The 22,917-nt window shown below is 44.6% G+C and overlaps 1 protein-coding gene across 5 annotated transcripts in view; it reads right to left on the reverse strand.

The window, feature by feature from the left end:
- The window catches only part of CUX1 (cut like homeobox 1), a 266,545-nt gene that overhangs the window by 16,222 nt on the left and 227,406 nt on the right, over window positions 1-22,917 (reverse strand). For 4 of the 5 annotated variants that reach the window (XM_041482904.1, XM_041482905.1, XM_041482903.1 and 1 more), the window contains 2 exons: window positions 20,467-20,731; window positions 10,011-15,764 (listed from right to left, as the gene is read on the reverse strand). The exons of the other annotated variant lie outside the window; for it this stretch is intronic. In XM_041482904.1, coding sequence (XP_041338838.1) covers window positions 15,062-15,764; window positions 20,467-20,731 — 968 coding nt within the window. In that variant the 3' untranslated portion in view covers window positions 10,011-15,061. Of the gene's footprint in view, window positions 1-10,010; window positions 15,765-20,466; window positions 20,732-22,917 lie in introns of those variants that run through there. 5 annotated transcript variants of the gene reach the window in all.

The following is a 22,917-nucleotide window of genomic DNA, read 5'->3' on the forward strand; positions in this document are numbered from 1 at the left end:
GGCCCAATTTCAGGCTCTTGAAACACTTGGCATTTAGCTTTTAAGGAAGTCTGGAAAAGGCTGTTATTGCCCAAAGTCCTGCTCCCCTTCCAGGAGAATCAACGGAGATGACTCGACCTTGACCCCGCTCTTTGCAGCTGGAGGATGAGCAGCACACGATCCAAACGCTGCAGATTCAACCCTGGATGCACAAGATGATTTTCTCTGCCTTCTTTTTTTGGTCTGTGAAGATGCCAAGGCAGAAAGATCTGAGCCAAAACCCTTCCTGCAACAGGAAGGTTGTCAAAGGCCTTTCACCTTTGCACAGCCTGATGGTTCCAGTTCTGTCTTGACCTTTTCATGGTGAGGGAAAACATTTCTGCCTGGCCCAGAGTGTGTGGGAGTCACTCAATCCACCTCAGCTTCATGCAAAGCCTTTTCCTCGGGGCCACCACTGCTGGGAGCTGTCAGCAGGCTGAGGAACAGGACAAGGAGGCAGGGAATGATGGAATATTTCTTTCTACAAGTCACCAGAGCCCTGTCTGTGGGCTCTGAGGTGCAAATCTGCTCAGAAGTAAAGGCTGAAGAGGAGGTTGCAGTGGAAAAGCCCAGCTGAGCATCTCACCTCCCATGAGGCAATGAAAAATCAGTGCCATTCGAAGGGACTGCACTGCTCCAAAAATGTCCCCAAAGTAAATAAAGACCATGTGCTCCAGAGATCTCACCAATACAACAGGAACACAAAGGAATTGGGCTTTTGGAGGATTTTAAAGCAACTTTTGTAGAAATCTCCAGGGAGGGAGGAAAGGTCAGTCAGCTCCAAGAGTTCCTGAGTAGCCAGAATTCCTGGATTATTAGCCTGGGAATCATCTCAGCCTGCAATGCTGCTTCTGGGCTGTCCTGGTCCATCTGTACCTGCCACGAGGGCATCTCTGACCAGACCCTGTGCAGGGCTTCTGAAAGGGCAGAAAAAGCAAGGAGAGGATGAAAACAGAGCAATGATGACAGCTCTGGAAGCCATCTGTAAGTTCTAGCACGATCTCCTGGTCTCCAGGCACAGGTGTCAGGCCTGGAAAAGCTCCAGGAGCACAGAGATGAGGTTCCTCTGCAGATACAGAGTTGTAAGAGAAGACATCAAGAACATCAGTGAGGTCCTTCAGGGATGCTACAGGAGATGAGCAGCTCCAGCAAGGGATGGCACTGGCACCAGTGCAGGCAGCAAGAACAGCCCTGCTCAGTTTTACTTTCATGTGCTGCCAAAGAGACAAGAGAAAACAAGGACAAGTAGAGAGCAGATCATGTCCAACACCCTGAGAACAACGTTTGAGACTTATCTGCCCAAGTGACAAAGGAAGCAGAAGGAAAAGCCCCAGCTGCCATGCTCATTCCAACATCTGCATCCTTCTCTGAGCTCCTGCTGCCCTCTCCTCAGGGCCAGCTTGGAAAATGGCCTTGGGGAAGAGAGAAGGAGCCACCAAGCTGCAGCACAACAGGACAAGGGGGGATGGTTTTCAAATAAAAGAGGGCTGATTCAGGTGAGTTCTAAGGAAGTTTTTTTTTATGATGAGGGTGGGCAGGCCCTGGCACAGGTGCCCAGAGCAGCTGTGGCTGCCCCTGCATCCCTGGAGTGCCCAAGACCAGGCTGGATGGGGCTTGGAGCAGCCTGGGACAGTGCAAGGTGTCCTTTAAAGGTCCCTTCCAACCCAAACCAAACCATGACTCTCTGGGGGCTCCCTCCCACCTCTCTGGGTTTCTCTGCCAGTTTCTCTGCCAGAAGAGGTGCAGGTGAGATTTCTTCTCCCTCCCCTGCTTTTCTCCCTTTCTTTTCACATTTTGAGGGCCTGCTGGGAAAGGAAGGTTTGAAGGATTTCTCCTTCCCCTTCCTCCTGGCCCAGACACTCCAAAATAAACAGCCCCCAGCAAAGAAACCCAGCACTGCTTAATAAATTCACCCTGTAAGGAGAGAGATTTCATAGAAGAAGGGATTATTTCCAAGGGTACTAAGATAATTACATGGGTAACTTGGAAGAGTTCAAGAAAACAGTTTGAATTTTCTTATCGGTTTCCCATAGCTTGGAGCAAAAAGAAAATAAAATGCTGTGCTGTAATCAAATCATGTTTTCTGAAGCCCTCTGTTGGCAAGTACACAATTCCTTCACCACTTCCATTAAAACAGAAATATTGAGGAGAAAATGACAGCATTTCCAAATGGAAAGAAGTGGGGCTCAGAAGCACCAGGTCAGCCACTCCCAGCTTCTTACCTGGTGGGAACATGTGAAAAAATATCCCTTTTCCCACTGAAAGTCAGACTGGCTCTCACTGCTGGCGGAGCAGAAGCACAGCCAGGACCTTGGCACTGAGGTGTGAACTCCCTTCTGCACCCAAGGATGCCACAAACAAGGACTTTTCCCATCAATCCAGCAAATCCCTCTAACATTTCCTATGCAAACCTCACCCATCCAGCCCCAGCAGCTCTGTCCCAGCAGGAACCCCCAGTGATGTCCCAGTTCAAACCAGTAAATGTCTGTGGGAACACACAGCATGCACTTTTTCTAAAAAAAGACAATTTTGGCACCCTTTTGAAGGGCTGCCCCAATAAAGTTATGGTGGGAGATCCAACTATCTCCATGGAAGGCCATAAATAGCTATTCCTGACCTCTCAGATGCTTCCCTGTGGTTTGGGTTGCCTTCCTAACTTCCCAGAATTAACTTTTTGAGATGTATACTTGAGAGAACCACCTGGCTTTATCCCAAGATGCAAAATTCTGAGCTACTGTGAGCCTTCTCCAGGTCAGTGCTTTCTCAAGTTCTACACACCCTTTGCTTATGACCACATGTGGCATTTTAGGAGTTTCATGCTGACACCACCTGAAGAGAAGTGCAGGTTACAAATACACAAATTAACCTACCTGAGGCATGGCATTTTAAAAGTCTAGCTGCTTAGCATAAAGTTTAAAAAAATTAGGATCAAATTATACACAATAATACCATTTATAGCAATCAACAGTTGGACTAGTTAATAAAGGGAAGGGGAAAAAATAAAAAGTGTTAAACCATGAACCTTTCCATCCTGTGGAACAACCTGTCAGATGCTTTAAAATGAGAAAATGCACATTTGTCATGAAATGAAGGCATTCAGTAGCATTTTTAATACATTTTGAGAATTCCCCCACAACTGCAGAACTAAAGATGGCAAAGTCACCACTGGACACCCACGTGGAGCTGGACAAAGTGCCACCCTCACCGGGGTGGGAAATCCCAGGCTGAGCCCTGCTCTCCAGCACAGAACCACAGCCAATGTCCATCCTGGCCCTCCAGAACTCCTGCTCCACAGGAGACTCCAGGAGGGGCTCACAAGAGCCTGGCAGGAGAAATGCGTCAGGGATGCGCTGCAGGAGACGGTGGAAACCAAGGTAGGTCCCCCAAAATAAACTTCAGTTCACAAAAATCCAGACATGAGCAGGAAACAGAGCACCCAGGTAAGCACAGACACACACACCCATCCTCTGCCTGACACCCAGAGCACCCTAAACATGATTTCTTCCACTGCTTTTGAAAACATAATCCCACTGACAGATTACAGCATCTGTTCCTTACCAAGCTCCTCACTCTGTAAATACTGAGAGTATTTATAGGAACACCCCATAAGGCACTACATGAGGAATTTATTTTCCTGTAAAGGATCTTTAAAAATAAACAGTGAGCCAAATATCTGGGAAAATTATTTGACATTTTCATTTCCGAATTTAAAGCATTTCCAACCTCAGGTAACTGACATTTTTGTTTCTTTTTATTTAGTTGATATGTTGCTGTGGTGCTCAAACAATCCCTCTTGGCAGTCTCAGACCCCAAACACGTATTTCATGTCTGTGAAGCTGTGCCCACCTCACACTGACTGCAGCAGGAATGGCCACACTTGGATTTCACTGAGCATTTTGAGCATCTAACAGTTCAATATTTAAGACACTGGAAACACACACACACTCCCCACAGGAACTGATACACAAAAAGTAAATTTTCCTCCCCGTGCCAAACACAAATCCCACCAAACCATCCCTGTGATCCCTGTGGGCACCACCAAAACCAGAAGCACAATGTAAATGTTTGCTGCTTGGACTCAGGGCTCACCTCAATAAAAGACAGCCCACACGGAATTGTGTTTGTATAAAAGATATTTACTTCAATTATCACACCTAGGGTGCTAGTGAATAATAATAATAATACATCGTGTGAGTTTCATACAGTGATATTGCTTCTCCATATCATATAGGGACCGTTGTACAGTGCTGAGAACAAACATTTTATGGCTAAACCAAACAAAGACAGAAACAATGCCTCTGCTGACGAGGGAGCGCTGCCCTGCACTGCCAGCCAGATAAACTCTTACTTTTTATGTTTAAACAAATACCAAGAAATAAAATGTTACAAAAGATGAGTCACAGCAACACAATGTGGGCTTCTCAAAGCTACTTGTACAAAAAAAATGACACTTTTTTTTTTTTTTGGTCAATTGGGTCTTTGTGAGGATCTTTTTTTTTTTTTTCTTTTTTCTTTTTTAAAATCCGTGATTGTGAATATAACAAACAAGCTCTAAAAACATCTAAGACTTAGTGCGTTACAGAAAAAATATAAAATACTGCTAAAAATGTAAGACACCACAATACACTGGGGTAAAAACTGAGCTTATTATTAAAAAAAAAAAAAAAAAAAAAAAAAAGTTCTCAGGAAAAAGTACACCACTTTCTGTTCGAGTTCATCTTGTGCTGTGTTAGTAGTCGGGGCATTTCCAAGGTCTGCCCATTCTCATGGCAAGTAGTTATTGCACAAATGCAAAGAGTTAATTTTTTAATTAAAAAAAATAAAAATGAAAAGGGACATGAGGGAAACAATTAAAAAAAAAAAAAAAAGAAGGAAAAAAAAAAAGAAAAAAAAGAACATCCCCCCCTCCCCAGCCTCCATCTGCTTTGGGATCAACGTCCAAATTTGTATGTGTGACATTCTCACAGCATTTCCAGCAAGGAATGGGAGAAAATGCTTTTCACCACAGAAATGCATAGAGTATTCCAAGAGGAACAACCTTTTGTTTGGCAGAGCTGATCCAACACTTACACTAGGGCTTCCTTTACTCTCATTTTCAGTTTCTTTTTGGACTACACCAGAAGGAAAAAGAACCTGACGTGGGAAATTCGCCGGATGGTTTTTTTTTTAAGTGGGACACCCTCGAAAGGCAAAGTGCAAATTTGCTTCCCAAGCCACAGAAGTGGTGCTGTGCCCTGCAGCTGGCCCAGCACCTTCCCCTCTGCCCATGCCAGGGGGAGCTGGCACAGCTGGCACAGCTGGCACAGCTGGCACGGCTGGAGCCTGCCCGTCCCTCCCTGGCCACGCTCCCGCCCGGCTTTGGGGCTGCTCTGCTGCTCCCCAGGGCTCCCTGGCCAGGGAAAAGCCTGTCTGAACACAGCAGCAAAACTGAACCACCCCTGCGTGCCACACAATGCACAAGGTGGATTTCCAGAGCTCACACCAGGAAAAGTTGCTGCTGCACAAGGTGAAATATTATTTTTTGCCTTTTTTTTTTTTTAAGTTTTTTTTCTTTCCTTGACCAACTTTCGAATGAGAAGGAAATCAGCTCTGAATTCAGAAAGTCAAACATAAGGGCAACAAAGATGAACATCACAGGAAACCAGTCTCTCATTTTAAATGAACACTTGTGAGTTAATTGCAATGTGCTCTGACCAGGGGCTCTGTGTCTTTAGCAAATTCTCAGTAGAGGCTCTAGGAGGCTCAGGGTATTTTCTCTCTCTGTATATTTTAAGTCTCTTCTCTCACTACTGAGGCTTCTTATTCTCAGTCCTAAATTATTTTAAAAACTATTTAAATAATATTATTTATTAGGCATTTAGATAAAATACTTTTTTTTTTCTTTAAAAAAAAGGAAAAAGATTGCTCTAGAGAACACAACTGGGGCACAATGATATGGATACTACGAGCCAACACCACCTGCTCCATCCCTAGGATATCCCAAGCTTTTTCCAACATCCATTTAGGGAACAGCAACCTGGTCTAGTGGGAGACATCCCTGCCCATGGCAGGGGGTTGGAACAGGATGAGCTTTAAGTTCCCTTCCAACCCAAACCAATGATATGTAAATACTCCTGTTGTGTTCATATCCAACAAAAAACCAAACCTCGACAAAAAAGAAACTGTTACAAATTAATCTCATAAATAGGAAATACTGGATTGTTGTCCTAATCACAAACCACCCCTGTGTATTTCACCTTCTGAGGCTGCAGAGAGAGCGAGCTCGGGGAGGGAGGGCTGGGGGTTCTGCACAACCCCAGATCCCAGCTGGAATGAGTGGACAGTGCCTCAGCCCCAGAGCCAGCAGTGGCAGTGGGGACAGCAGGTGTGACTGGTGGCACAAAGGAGCTGCCACAGCTGAAGTGCACGGGGGTTTCTTGGACACTCACAGACCTACGAGTGCACAGGGCACACTGAGCCCTACGAGCACAAACTGCTGGCTGACAGCTCAGTCCTGTCCCAGGAACTGCTGGAACGAACCCACAGGATTTTCTTTTCCCCAGGAGTGTGAATTCCCCTGAAGGAGAGCTCACCTCACTGGCTGTGGGACAGGAACCCCCCAGGCACAGACCCAGAGTTTCTATTGCACAAAGACTCCTCACCCAGGGCTGGATGTGCCAGGCACCTGCCAGTGCTGGGACACTGCGATGCTCCATCAGTGTTTGCTCCCCCTCCAAAAAAATGAAAAGCGTCTGGGAATGCTGCAAGCCAGATCACTGTGCTTTAGATTATTCTCCACAGAGAGATTAGGAAATAAGGCACATAGCTTTCCAAGTAGAGAAAGAGTCAATTTCAGGAAGCAAAACCTAAAGACTTAACGGGAAATGTGGCAACATACAGGATTTTGATGATATGCCTGTGGAGTGAGAATAAAATCATTTCAAGCTCGACTAAAATCTTTCTCCCACAGAAAAAAAGGAATGACCCATGAACTCCATCTCTCTAGAGAAGGTGAGAAGGAAATGGAAGCCCTGATCAAGGAAAAGGAAAAGTACAATACAGATGTGACCTTGCTTATTCCCCAGGCTCCTCCTTTCCAAACCAGATGCTCAAGTACTCCCTGCATCACCTGTACCAGCAGCCAGAGGTAACCAGGTACTTTGGAAACACTTTTAAAGCTAGTAATAACTTACCCACACATAAATAACACATCAAAACAGCACAAAGGTCCAACACAAGCTAATAAAAGCCAGGGAAGTCTGATTGAAAGACTGATTGCAAAAATATTTTTCCTAGTTACTTGGAGACAAGATTGTACTTCAGAGCAAGTCAAGTGCCAAGTTTTATTTATTCTCTTGAAAGCACAGACACTTGCCTTTCAAGAGGAGCTGCCTATCAGAAAATTTCTACCTCATTCCTACAAATACTTGAATTTTCAGCTAAGGGAGAGCAAGGCTGAGCTGCTAGCTTTAATTCCATACTTGGCTTGAATTTACTTCATCAGCTGGTTTTGTGATTGTTTTAAATATGTCTTTACTGTCCACTGTACATTGACAAAGGAGAGAGCACGACACGTGTGCAAATATCTGGGATATGAACTTCCTGCAGGAAGCCAAACCTACAGACAAGGTTTGACCCCTCCTTTCAAATTCCTTGGCTCTTGCACATCTCAGACCCTTGGGATCATTTTTATGTATTCTGAGCATGATCTTCCCTGTCCTCATTAGCTAAAGCCATGCATCTCCAGCAGCCTGGCCTCTCCAGTGGCTAATCCCCTCTTTACAGCAGGGAATGGATCTGACAAGTGGGGAATGGCATCCTCTGCCCATTAAAATACATACTGCTTTTAAGTCCTCGCTCACCTACATCCCAAATGATTTCACAAATTTGGCTGCAGCAATTCTGCTGCACCATTAAGACCAAAGACACAAATGCTAAATACACAGAGGGGCTTTTCCATCCTGGAATGATGCACAGAGATAGATTTCACGACTCCCAAAAATGCATATTAATTACCCACATGGACAGAAGAGAACACAACTCTTCTTCTTGCTGCCAGGAGAGAGGCTGTGCTGTTGTGACACTACCAGGAATTACACAGGAACTGTGCAAAAATCAGGTGTGGCACCACAACTGCAGGAAATTCCGGGCATGATTCTCCATTTCCAAAGAACTTTGGATGAGGATTGTACCATGTATTACAAATATCTCTGGAATTCAAACAGAAAGCCAAAGACACGACATCACAGGGGTATTCACTTTGCTGCACTGATCCTGCACTGTTTTGTTATGGTAAAGGATTCAGCTGCTCTCTGCACTCAGCTGGTTCAAAGTCCAAAGAAACTGAACTGATGTGATGAAACCAACAGATTTAATAACAGGAAATCTACAGAACTGTGGCTAAAATCTCCCAACACCACTGTGAGTAAAGCAAGCTTGGAACTGCCAGAATTGACCTTTACAGAAGAGCTGGACAAGGACAAAATACAATAATCTTACTAGTTTTTTTAAAAGGAGGCTTTTCCTTTTAATGCACTTTAGTGCCAGATTTTGTGAAAAGCAATGACAATCAAGCCCAGGAATCCCATCAGGGTTTTTTTCCATTCACAAGAGTTGCAGAAACACAGATTTCACACAGAGCCAAGGATTTTGGGATGGAGATGGATGCCCAGGTCTTGGGAAAAGCAGGTCCTGGATTGTACCAGGGGATGCTGGCCAGGGGCTCACTAATAAAGTTCATTGAATGACTTTCTTCAACTGGAAAATGACCTTATAACTAATAACTGCTATTAAATATGCCACAGTACCACTTGGCTGGGGGGAAATCATCCCTGAGGACAGAGATGGCACCACTTACACACCTGTTTTTAAGGCTTTCTGAAAACTTAAGTGCACAGGCCTAACGCTAATCTTCTCCAAAAGGATAAATTTCACGTTCAGAGCATAAAACCATTTTATCCTTGCATATTAATAGGGTAGGGTATAGCCCATGACCTGGTCATGTAGGACAAATCCGTCCCTAGGCATGGTTTAAAGAGCTTTTCTTGCTATAAAGTCCATTATTAACTATACTTTATATATGGCATAGTCAATATATCCTAGAAAAGAGGTGGGGAGGAAAGAAGAAATTGGTGAAATCATATTTCTACATTTTAGAGCTCAAATATATGTGAAGGAGACAGGGACTGCTACACCCCTTTTGAACTACAAAGGTTACATCAGAAAAGAAATTCAGATCTTGTACTTCCCATGCCAGTGATTCTCCTTGCTATTTAAAACCAGACTTTAAACTGCTGGGGGGTGTGGTGGGGGGAAATCTTTCCTTTGTATAGAATTTTTAAATTCTCAGAAAAGTTGATTGTATATGCAACACAAAGAAAATGTTGATGTTCACAGAGCAGAAAGGGGAAGGCAGAACAACACAGGAATCAACCCAGTCCTACTTTGCCAATGTTTTATCCATGGGAGTTAAATTTAGGGATAAAAGGCTACAACCAGCTGGTCACACCAGGGCCAAAACTGCCACACACTCACAGGAAAGCCTTGACTTGGTTTCAGGGAATGTTAAATCCAGTCCTCACCTAAGAACCAACTTCCTCCTTCTCCTCTTGTTTCTGAGTCCCCAAGAGGAGCTCGGCCACACTCGTGGCTGAAGACAGAGAACATCCACAGGATAAAAAGGAAATCAGAGAATTCCAGGAACTCCTTTGTAGGAAGAGACACAAATGGAGCAAAAATAGTGCCCTCCATGTGCAGGTTAAAAATGTCAACACTCCACTTGCAGTCTGCAACAAATTGCCAAGCTACTGATCTCTCACAACCCTGCGAAAGGCACAGACTGCTGCGGCATTTCAACTGAAATAAAACATTTTGGATCCAAGTGCAAAGTGTCCAAACCCAATTACTTTTTTTTTTTTTTTTTTGTGTGTATTCTCATAATTTCTATATGGCCAAAATGTGATTTTTTTTTCTTGCAAGTGCAAAGTGTCCAAACCCAATTACTTTTTTTTTTTTGTGTATTCTCATAATTTCTATATGGTCAAAATGTGATTTTTTTTTTCTTATTTCTAACCTGCTCTGTTTTTGCCAGGAGCATTATTATTCATAAAAGCTTTAAGAATACTGGAAATTATTAATTTTAAAATGGAAGATTACAGACTTCTGACAGCAGCTGTGCTTGTAGGGACTGCAACCACTGCTAGCATTTTCCATTATTTCGTCACATTAATTTGTCACATTTCCCTCAATCCTGTTTTATGTCAATTTATCAGCTTTGCAGTTTGAATTACCACCAGCATGATGCACTTCTCTGACTTACTATTTCTCCTGTTAAAGGATTGAAAAATAGGGACTTTTAAGTAATTGGATTGGAAAATATTGCATAGAATTCTGTGGTGTTCATGGTCCCCCTGCTCTACACCAATCCCATACCAACAAGTTACATAAAAATAATGCAGAGATCTTTCAGCTAATGAGAAAGGCACATACTTTTTTCTTTTTAACTGTAATATAGATCTTTCCTATTACAGCAAGGAGTTTATTACTAAAGGACACACCAATTCATGATATGGGCAGAGTGCACTGATATGGGTTCCTTTAAAGGGTGGCTCTATTCATAGGCATTTCACTGATGAATAAATAAAATGGTCAAATTTTATGGCATCAAAAGCAACTGTAATTAAGTGCATTTCTGCCAATAAACATCTACAATGCTCTTGTCTGAAATCTGTATCCTGAAAAATGGAAGTGTATTGACAATTCCACTGCATGACCCTTCTGCCAGGGGATAGTCTTTCCTGGCTTTTAGCAAACAAAGCACTGCACTTTTTTCCTTCCCTAATCATCCAGAGAGAAAAATCAACAATTTAACTGCAATATAAACGTATTTCTATTAAAACAGCCCTGGCCCTTCATGCACAGCATTGGTAAGAGCATGGAACTGGAAACAGAGAGAGAAAATAAAATGCTTTTAAAGAACCTCAGGAAAAACAGAATCTGGCATGACGGATTTCCTGAAAACTGCCTGTGCTTTTATCCATCAGGAAAAGAAATGTCAGCAACGAGAGCTCTGCTGCCCTGTGAGATGAGCCCCACGTCACACCTTTCACACATTCCCTTCCCCTGGAATCAGCACCCAAGGGATGACAGCCACTGTGCTGCTCTTTGGCATTTCTTCTCCTTCAATTTTTTATCCTTTGAATTAAGTAAAAAAAAAAAAAAAAAAAAAGTTATTCCAAAGCACATTTTCCTCCCAAGGGTGAGTTCCAAATTGATCCCAACTATCTCTCACACCCTGCAGTATAAGTTCAGCCTCTAAACTGGGGGGCCTTGGCCAGAAAAACCAGCAGGTAACTCATGTCCAACCCGAGAACATCAGCAGTAGTTCAAACTAATCCATCCTACTTTCCACTGGAACAGAAAAGCAGCTGTGACCTTGGCTAAACACCGGGACAAAGCCCAGGAGCATCTCTGAGCTCCAGGTCTGGGGGTGCTCCTCGGGCCCTGCCCTCCAACCAGGGGGTCACCAAGGAACCCAGAGGGACTCAGGGCAGAGATCACCCCAACAGCATCTCAGCAGGCTAATCCACATTCAACACAGATCATTAAATATGAAACAGCAAAAGGAGCTAAGCCATTAATAAAGTGCCAAAAATATAGGAAATACTGACAGCATTTTATTTGATTAATTTTATAATAGATCCCAATGATAACGCTTGGCAGGATGGAGTGACTTCTGACTTCTGAACGCTGTCTTTAACCAGCAAAATTACATGACTCAAATGGAATAATGGAGCTTAGAATTAACAGTTAGTGTTATGAAAGAAAGATTTCCTCTAGGGCAAGCTACAGATATGCTTTTTAAAAATCATTACAGCATTAAAAACTGGGCGGACACTAAAGAACCCTAAAGAACTAGTGGAAACCTGAAAAGCAAACCAAAAATAAACAGGAAAAAGAAAAAAGAAAAAAAAAAAGAAGATATGTTTCAAGGCACTTACGTATTGCTTATTAAGAAGAGAGATTGACCTTAAGTGCTGCATTTGCGTGCGACCTGTGAATACAGTTCTGCTGTCGTACAGTGCAGCCAGAGCTCTCAGTAAGCATCATGGAATGCAATCAGATAGACACAGGCACAAGAACAGTTTGGGGAATATTAACTTAAAAAACAAAATAAAATCATCAAACAGAAAAAAAACCCCTCGCTATGGAGAAAGCCGAGAGGAACCACTTGACTGCATCCAGCACCTGGGTCTCAAATCAGCAGACAAGGACAGTAGGAACAGACTGGCAAGTGTATTGCCTAGAATTAATTAAAAAACCCAACCTGAACCAAACAACAATGAAGAAAAAAAAAAAATTAAAAACAATTAAAGAACCTAAGAAAATATCTGCGTCCTCTGGGCAGAAGTTTTGCTCTCGGCTGGAGACGCAGCTCGTTGTGACTTGCACTAAGGTACGTGAACTCCTACCAGGACGCGCTCATCCACGGAGCTGTGCTTTGGAAGTCAGAGCAGGACACTGGACAGGTACAGAGAGGTCACCCTTGGCTTCACCCCGTTCCCAGGCACTGGCCACGCTCCCACCAGGAGCGCTCCCAGCACGCGCTGCCACGCCCTGGTGTCTGTCACTGCCATTGTCCCTCAGCTCGTCACAGAAAGGGGCAGCTGCTCTCTCTCCCTTCCTCAGCTTTAGTTTCGCACCACGAGTCCCCAGTTACCCACGGAGGAATCCTGAAACAGCTAGCAGTGAAAACTGGACATAAATCCCTGCCTTTCAGCCTCCTAGAGCCTTCTTTCCTTAGTCATGAGAAGGATGGATTTTAGTGTACTGATTCTTAAATTTGTGAAAACTTGCACTAAGTGCTGCTGTCGCATGTTAAGAGACTGTAAATGAAATACATAAGTTCTAAAACATCATGCAAGAAATGTGGTTTCACATCTTACAGTCAAAAATCCTACTAATGAATTAATACAAGCACACTGAGGTGTAATATTGGGAACATACCTTTAAAGTCGGAACTCCTCTCCCCCATCCCTCCCTCCCCCAAAATCAGAAAAGTAATATTAATTAAACTTAAGAAGTAATGAATGCACCATTAAAGTGTCATCAAAAAGATGCTGACCTAAGACAAAAGTTCAATGATACACAATACGGTCAAAAAAGTCTTCAATCAATAATATACAGTATGACAACTACATCTTGTAAATTATACCCAATACTGCCGGCAGTCTATCCCTCTAAAGAATATTTGCCCCCTTTCATCCCTTCCTAACAATCAGATAATAAAATACAGCACCTATAAATAAGCAAAAAAAAATTATATATATATATATTTATATATATATATATATTCCGAAATCATCTATTGTTAGTTTTAAAGATATGGCAATAAAGGAGTCTAAATTAGCAAACTTGTAGAAGCCATAACTGATAAAACAGCTTATTGAAAAAAGGTGGCAGTAATGCACTCTATGTGTGCACAAGTACGTAAGAAAATACACAGACGTATAAAATTGCACGCACACACCCACGCACACACATCCTTCCACACACCTCTATGCTCACGCATATACATATAGACAACAGGAGGAGTTAGAGACAAGTTAGAATTGGATTTGTACTTTGATCAGCCCTAACCTGTGCATAAAATAATGGGAAAAGGCTGTATGTCTGCAGGGCAGAACGGGCCGGACTGGGACTCGAGAGCACGAAGGTTTTGGTTTCGAGCTTGGGCTGCTTCCACCCCGGTGAGAGCCCGTCTGGGCATTGCCACGTACTCTTTATCCACGCAAAAAAGGAGCTTCCCACAACTAAAACGTATTTAAAATCAGTGCTCGTGGTGGGAAGAGAGTCAGTAAATGGCCACCAACAGCAGGAAAAGGGCTGGGTCTGCGGCAGCTCCCGTCCCTCTTAGTGGTGTGTGACAGCAGTCGGACACGTGAACTGCGTTCCCAAGGATCCAGGTAAGCTGAATGTTCGGGATACGGGCTAGGCCCCCAAGTAGCAGGCTGAAATGTTACTGGCCAACGTTTTTGGAGCGATCTGTCTTTGCTGAAAGGAAATCCTGTACACTACGAACCAAGTGAAATGATCAAGTACATGCTGCTTCTAAGTTGTCTCCTAAACCTCCCAGATATGAGGTCTGATCAGCGTGCTCTGTGGTTAGAGGTTAAAAAGCAGATTATAAAATACCTAGATTCAGATTTTTTTTTTTTGTCCTGATTTGGCCTAAAATGGAGTGTATTAAACAAATTCTGGGCTGCAAAAGACCAGAATCAGTTAAAGCTATGAAACAATGTGCACTACGTGTCAATATTCTATTTCACTTACAAGAAAACACTAAGTCAGCTACCACAAATTAAGATATTTTCCTGATGTGACTTTTTTTTTGTTTTGTTAAAAAATATGTGGAGTAAATGTGTTTTTTTTTAATTCAAAGTTTCAAACAACAAGATTCTTTTCTTTTCTTGAAAATATGTAGGAATCCAAACTAGTGTGTTTAGAGTCGGTTGACTGTGCAATCTCTTAGTGGCAACTGAACAGCTACAAAAAACTTTCTTTTTTTTTCTTTTTCTTGAAAAATCTCCCCTTTTTTCCTGGTTTAAGAAGATAATAGTGTATTATCGCTCTGTAGCCATTAGATGGCAGATAAAAAGCCCCCTTTTAATATGTGGGTTTGATTTTTTTTTAAGATTTTTTTTTTTAGTTTTTTTTTTTTTTCCTGTTTTTCATTTTTTTAAAGCCCCACACCAAAGAGGAGGGCACAAGGCAAAGCTGTATGAGTTATTCCAGAAATTGTGGAAATCACTTAGGGCAATAATAAAAACACTTCAGGGTACAAAAAAGCTTGACTACACATTTCAGTTTTCTTCCTCGAAAACACAAACATAAATTGGGCTTAACGCTCCTTTTTTTTTTTTTTTTTTTTTTTTTGATTTCTATATGCACCTTGGCCTATGGCGTTTTTGCCCTGTGGCCCGCAGGGCGGTTAAGTGCGAACACAATAAAACCAGTAGAGGTCCAGTTTGACTTCCCAGCTCTCCCGAGTTGGGCCAGTTTAATCTCAAAACTCCCACTCCACGGCCTCTTCCCGACTCGCGGCCTTCTCCAAGCGGTGGATGATGTTGTTCAAGTTGGCCGCTTTCTTTTTCCTCAGGGAGCTGTCTCGCGTGTTCCTGGAGCTCGCCGCCTCCGAGAAGCCGAACAAGCTCTGCAGAGAGTTGGCTTTCTGCGAGCCCGAGGCCGGCGTCGAGCTCGTACTTGGCACACTGGAGATTTTCTCTGAACTTTCTTTTGACTTGTAGGAGCTCTCCCCCGTAAGGACTGAGGTGGAGGCAGCTGAGGTAGAGGCATCCCCTTCCGTGGCAGAGTTTGGCAGTGTCTCCAGAGCGTCTCCCGGGCGCTGCGGTGCCGGCGGGGAGCTCTGGCGCGGCGCTCTGAGCCGGCCCTCGTCGTCGGTGTCCTCCAGGCTCTCGGGCTCCGCTCTCTCCGAAGGCCTGGCGCCTCGCAGTGCCTCTTCCCCCGCCTCGAAAGCCGGCTCGGTGGGCCCTCCCTGAGACTTGGCGGCCGCATTGCTGAACTCGTCCGCCTCCGGGCCGCTCGGCTTCCCGTCGGGAGGGCCCTCCGCGTCCACGCCGTCGCAGCTGTCCCCCTCGGAGCTGTGGGCCGCCCTGCTGCTTCTGGCCGAAGGGGAGTCACTCGACCCGGCCTGGCTCTGGCTCCCGGCTTGGATCTCCTCGATGAACAGCTCCCGGCGGATGCGGGACCTAGGAGAGAGCGGAGAGGGGTGTGAGCTCGGAGGAGGCATGTGTGTTTAACAAAGCCTGGATGTGGCACTGGGTGCCAGGGTTGAGTTGAGGTGTTGGGGCTGGGTTGGACTCGATGATCTTGAAGGTCTCTTCCAACCCAGTCATTCTGTGAACTCTTTGAGTCTGCCACGGCAGCAAGGAGATGCCCACCTCCACTAAAAAAGTCCTTCCCATGCCACTAAAGATGCCCTTTTGTGGAATCATTAAGGCTGGAAAAGACTTCCGAGACCATTGAGTCCAATTTCCAGCCACGTACCACTAAACCCTACTGCCAAGTGCTGCACTGACCCGTTGTTTGAACACTTCCAGGGGTGGTGACTCCACCACTTCCCTAGTGAGAAGTTAGTATTTTTAATAAAAAATATGAATACAGTTTTAGGAGATCCAGAATGAAGTGGATTATAAACACAAAACAATTCAGTTTTCTACTAGAAATAAGCCAGTCTGCCTAAACAAAAAATAAACCAGGAAAAAGCTGGACAAGCCCCACGTTCTCCTGGACAGTGAGGAGAAATGAAGATGAAACCAAGACTGTTGTGTTGAAAGCACTGTGAGAAAGCCAGCCTGTGACAAGCTGCCAGTCTATGAGCTAGTCTGACTTTTGCCTCATTTTTTATTTAAAAAATCAAATTCAAAACATGAATAGTGACAAGCCAAGCAGTGCCTTTCATAGGAATGACTGCACTCCATGTGTGGGTAGAATTGCCTGGTGTGCAAGGACACCCCAAACACACCACTTCTGCCATTTAAGTCAGGCCTTCCTCCCTCTTCCTTCTCTGATTAGGAGCTCCCAAAATCCTCACAAGTACAGAAAGGTTTATGGAAATACCTTAGGCTCTGGGCTAACCCTTTCTCTGTCCTGCTGCATCCATGGGAGAAGTGATGAACACCTTTAAGTCCTAATTTATAACCAAGAGGGAGCCCAAATGATCCATGGTCAGGGATGGGACCACAGCCTTGGGGAGAGTTTAGCAGAGCTTACTATTTTTCAGAGTGAAGATAAAAAACTCTTGGTTTCAGCCACAGGGAACTGCCAAGGGGTCTGCAAACGACAAGTGACACGTTGTCCCAGCACTGATGGCTGTAAGGATTTTCTGTTTTCCCTTAACTGTGCTGTGGAAGACAGCACACAATGGAAACACATTCAGCTAAATGGAGAACACCACCTGAATACTGCTTTTGAAGCTATTGATCTTATTGACTTACTTGAAATGCAACAGAGTATTTCAGCAGTACTCGCTGACTTCACACTTTTGAAGGATTTAGGGGGTCTGTAATTTTCCCTAGGAGAATATTACTCACCTAACAGAAGCCCACAGGTGCTAACATTTATTTTCTATTACCATTAACTGCACGCATCCTGCAACATCGATTATCAGGCTCTATTTATGCTTAAAATCTCCCTGTATGGACATTGATCCAGAACATGGTGTTTCTGTAGCATTCCCCAAGTCAGGAGAGGAGGCTGGTAAGAGCTCTGTGCCTGCATGGCATTTAAAATACCTCAGCTCCAGCATGTACTGAACCTCACTGAGAATCTGACCACAGCCCTACAAACATCAAACCCATGTCTGTGGAAATCCCTGGAATTCACACCCAAGATACTGCTGCTGGAATCTGGACTGGCTCCTGATTAACATAGTAATTAAATTCTTATGGTAAAGAAGACCTGGTGACAGCAGCTAGAGGATTCCAGAGAGCATTCTTCTTGGGGAAGGTGTTGGCCTTGACATCCACACACCCTGCTGGATTTCACCAGTGGAACGCAAAACATCAGAGATCTCCTGGGTGTCTGCTGCAACTCCCCAGACAAACCTTCACACAACATCAAAACCAACACAATTTGAAGTGCATTGAAAAATACACTCAGAATTTAGGGTCCAAGAGTGCTGGAGTACCATTCTAGAAAGTCTGGTTTCATTCCTGATGCGTCAGTAGTATAATTTCTGTGGCATACTGAGTTTATGTGCCAGTATCCACAGGTGAAGTGGGATAGAAATTCCTCCCTCCTGCTTTTTTCTACCCTTCTTAAGACATCAGAGCCTCAAACTCTGATGTGTTCTGTACGTGCTTCACTAGTGCAAAGCAAGGGATATTTATTGGATATTCTGAGAGCTCTGTGACTGGTATGAATGCAAAGCTATAGACTTGGAGAAGTTTGCAGACATGCCAAAATCCTTTATACCTATTTATATTCTGAAGTGAATTATTTCTTTGCCTGCTGAGGATATTTTTTCAGCGTTTCTTTTTGCTGCAGGAAATAAATGCTAATGCTGACTTTCCATCTGGTGGATATAAAGGTAGATCCTGCTGTAGCAACCACGTTTGGAATGGGAGATTTGGGCTGAATCCGAAAGGAAAAGCATCACTGCAGCAGGATTCCCAATAGACAGCAAGATAAACTTGTCCAAATCTGTGCCCTCCCTTATCTAAAGCTACTAATAAAAATTAGTATTAAAGCACAAGCAGATGGTCAGAGATGTGGAACTGCTTCTGTATAAAAAACTCTTCAGTTTGGAAAGGAAATGGCTTAGGGAGAATATGAAAGAGATAAATAAAGTTAAGTGTGGCCTAGAGAAGACTGAAAGAAAGACCACCCATTTCTTATACAAGCTGCAGAACAGTCAAACCCTGCTCCCCTCACAGAACATGGAACCTGTCCCTTTTCTGCAACACCCTACACATGATTTAAGAGAAAATCATGCAAGACAGCTAAGAAAGTTATTATCAAGGGGAACAAAAAATAGGTTTGTGTTTTGATTTTTCAGTGCTCAGAGCACACAGGGCTCCAAACAGGCTTGAAACAGCTTTTGAAAGCCCTGGAGTCCCAGCAGCACATCTGGGAGCAGGCCCAGATCACTCAAAGCTCAGCCTTGTGCTGCCCCCAGCCCCCCGTTTGCAGGGTTTGATTTTGTGTCCAGCTGTCAGCACCTCCTCCCCGGCAAGGTGGGGCTGGATCACACGCCCAGGCAGGGATGGATCTCGTGGTGACGAGGGAGGTGACACCTGCCACCAGCGCTCCCGCTCGTCTGCCCAAGTGAGAACAGCACATTTTGCTGTCAGGCCGAAGGGAACATATTTTCATAGGCATCCCTCCAACTTGTGTATAATTGCCTGCAAGTGGGAATTGGAAGAGGCCTGCATTTGGAGAACTCTGAGCGGTGAAAAGAGGCTGCATCTGTACTGAATTCAAGGCAGCAAAATTCAGTGTCAATATGATTACTTGATTTTTTAAAATTTTGTATTGTTTACTATAAACATTATTTAACTATTGTGCATAATATTTCTGAGATAGCTCATTAAACTCTACTGCTTTTGCTTCGGCAACTTCCCTGGTAAAAGCTGAGAAGGGCTAAAGTAAAAAACTACCCTTTAAATGTTAGCAGTTTTTAAAAACAAACAAGTTTAGCAATCTGGACTAATTAGGAACATTACTGGCTCCGAGTGAAGGAGCAGAATAGTATTAAATCTGGTAGCTTAACAGTACCTGTTCAATATTCATTAGCACAAATTTCTTGGAGAAAAGTCTGCTGCATTAATTAGGACTTCCAATCCCAAGCACAGTTGATAATATGTTTATTCAAATCCTTCTAATTCTTATGTGCTATTCCAGCCTTGGCTCTTTTTATCGCTGTCTCTAGGCCAAAACCTGCTTCAGGGGCTCAAATGTGAAGAAGTTTCCTCCCCAAATGAGAGAGGAACTGAACAGACCAATATTTTATTTCAGTGGGACTCAATGATTTAATCATACCAATGAAATAAATCATAGAATTTTGGAATGGCTTGGGTTGGAAGGGACCTAAAAGCTCACCTTCTTCCACCCCCTGCCACAGGCAGGGACACCTTCCACTGTCCCAGGCTGCTCCAAGCCCTGTTCAACCTGGCCTTGGGCACTGCCAGGGATGCAGGGGCAGCCACAGCTGCTCTGGGCACCCTGTGCCAGGGCCTGCCCACCCTCCCAGGGAACAGTTCCTTCCCAATATCCCATCTGTCCCTGTTCTCTGGCTGTTTAAAGCCATTTCCCCTTGTTTTGGCACGCCAGGCCCTTGTAAGAAATCCCTCTCTGTGGCCACATCTGACTTCAGGCTTATTGGTTCTCTGTCCTTCAGGACTCCATGAAGCTTCCCAGAGCACAGCACAAACACTGTGCCTATTTTCAGAGCTCGGTGACTCAAGACCTAAAAGAAAATAATTTTTTTTTCTTCTGATGCAGAAAAATGACACAATGAAAGCAGGGCAATTCTGATGACATCCAATAAAGGACATTTCCAAGTACCCCCCACCCAGTGACCCAAGGACAACACCCACCACGCACCCAACACGTGTCTGTGCGTGTGCACATGTGAGTCAGACAGAACAGCCTGGCCTGCTGCAGTGGCTTCATAAATATTCATCAGTGGACATCTCTACATCCACGCCCACCCCGAAAGCCAGACTTTCTGTTTAAAAGCACTACTCACATCAATATGTGAGTACTGCTGCTCCTCAGGGATGACTTAAAATTAGTCTGGAGCATTAGCACTGTGTTAGTGAGAACCTCCCTGCTGTCCAAGCTGCTTGTTTTGCACAACCACCCGACACATTCCGCTGAGGCAGAGCAGCACCTGCCAAAGCCAAGCCAAGCCATCCCTCAGGAGCAGGGCTCCGGGAGGTCACACACCTGTAATTGTGGAACCAGTTGATCACGGTGCTGGTTTTCAAGTTGAGCTGCGTGGCGAGTTCCTCAATGGTTTTTGGTGATGGGTATGGCTTTTGCTGGTAGGCTCGTTTGAGAGCTTCTTTCTCCTCTGGTGCCAGCACCACCCGGGGCTTCTTGAGCTGGTGCTGGGGCTGGGGGCTGGCGCCCTGGCTGTAGTCGATGCCAGCGGACGAGGACTCGCAGGACTGGCTGTCGCTGACGGAGCTGTGCCGCCGTTTCATGTAGGCTGAAAGAGAAGCACAGTGGATCAGCCCAGGATGAATACAAATGCAGAATCAATGGATTCTTATCTATCAGGGTCTTTTTAACTTGGGTATAGGCTTGCTGCTGTGAGAAGGAAAGATGGGGAAAGCTGAGGGATGAACATGGAGACGGCAGGTGGGGATGCAGGGATGGGTTGCTGGGAGGGGATGGGAAGGATGAGGTGCCACCAGAGACCAAATGAGGGGAGGATGCAAGAGGCAGAAAGAGAAGAAAAGAGGGTAAGACAGCTGGAAACCTGCCAGAGTTTTCTGCCTTTACAATGAACGTGGGACAGGAATGACAGGGTTCAGTTCACACGACTCATTTCAGATTCACTCCTTCAAGAGGAGTGAACTCCCACGTAAGGCCCCGACTGGGACAGCTGTGCTTTCTTTTGACTGAAAGGGGTTTGGTGGTTAAAACACTTCAGGTGTACACGGAGGTGTCTCTGACATGAAGGAAAACACGACTGTGGAAGTGGAGCTGCAGCATTCCCAGCCTTCCCAAGCCATCTCCAACACACGATGGCGCCTGGAGCCCAGAGATGCCAGGGAAGGGCTGAACAACCATCAGGCGTTTGCTGCCTTTCCTTACAGCTCTCTGCTGTGGCAGTGACAGGTTATGAAAGAAAACCAGCCCCCAGCACCCTCCTCCCCTACACAAAGCTCCTTCCAAAACACAGACACTTTTAAGAAAGCTCTCCCTGCTCTGATGGGCTCGGTGAGGCTGATGGCAGGAGCCTGTGATTCTGTCACTGACCTTCCTCCCTGACTGGGAGTGAATTATCCTGGCAAATTCCACAAGGAAGGAGTCCTAGCAAAGACTGTCACTGACTTGATTGATTTACACTGGGCATGGAGAGGTGGGATTTACTGCACCTGGCAGTATCATGCACAAGCATTGCTAATGAGGGGGCTGAAAACAGCAAATACAGATGAATCTTGTCAATAAAATATTTAACAGCCTGTTAAATACCTTCTAGATATTTAAGGGTTTACGTATTCAAGAGCTAAAATTTGATAACCTCAGGTATTAAGTTCCAGATTACACCAGCCTGACATCAATCCAGGAGGCATTAAATCTTCAGGAGCCAGGAGCTCTGGTTGGAGCCAGGGACACTGTGGGGCCAGTCACACTGGTCAGCAACCAAATTCTTCAAAAATTCAATTTTTCTCTCCCCACAGCTCTGCCTTCAGGCTGAGGCTGCACAGTGAATAAGAAATCAGTGCAATCAAATAAATTGCAGTGTTCAAACCCCAGCCAATGCCTCCTGGCAGGGCTCCCTCCAGGACTGGCTGGGTTTTCTGGCTCCAGCACCCTGCCCTCTCCATGGTGCCTCCAGTGGGACCTTTGGCACTGTGGCTTTACTACCAGGGAAGTGAATTCTGAACACACTCTGTAACCTTTGGGGGTATCTGCATGGCCCACATTTTGTTTTTCCTGAATATGACAGATTACCTGAGGATTGCCTACTGTGTAAGATCACTGATATGGAACACAACGTGAGTTGCTCGTGATCCATCACTCTGACGTGATACAGTCCTGCACACGTTTGAAATAACCATAAAAAACAAAGTGTTTTTTTTTAAATAAATCTCCTTTAAAAACCCACCTATTTAAGTTGTTCCAACCAGATGTAAAACTGCAAAAAATCTGCATTATTTCAAGGTGACCCATTGGCGTTATAAATAAATCTCCTTTAAAAACCCACCTATTTAAGTTGTTCCAACCAGATGTACAACTGCAAAAAAATCGACATTATTTCAAGGTGACCCATTGGTGTTACTTTTGCGGTCTTCAAGGAACTGTTACAACCCTCAACCATGGAATTAATAATTCCAGCAAGATAATCTCATATTTCTGTAAGGTGTTTAATCTCAAAACTCCTTCCTGGGTGTTATTTCCTACTGCATTGACCTGCAAACTACAGCCAAAGCTCCCTTGTTTCCTTGCACAGCAGAACCAGGAGGCTGGAGGACAACATCCATCACCTCAGCAATGGGCAGCAGCTTCAAGGAGGCCACGAGACAAAACAGAACCTGGCATGGGAGAGGTGACAGGGGCTCAGACCACCTCTAACTGGAATTTCTGGAATTTGGTCAGGTGACTGAGTCAGCACGAGACACAGGGATCAGGATGGGCTGGATCTCCCTCTGTCTGCTCTCCAAA

This window comes from Pyrgilauda ruficollis, unplaced genomic scaffold, assembly GCF_017590135.1.
Source record: "Pyrgilauda ruficollis isolate IOZ18807 unplaced genomic scaffold, ASM1759013v1 scaffold59, whole genome shotgun sequence".
Taxonomy (NCBI): Eukaryota; Metazoa; Chordata; class Aves; order Passeriformes; family Passeridae; genus Pyrgilauda; species Pyrgilauda ruficollis.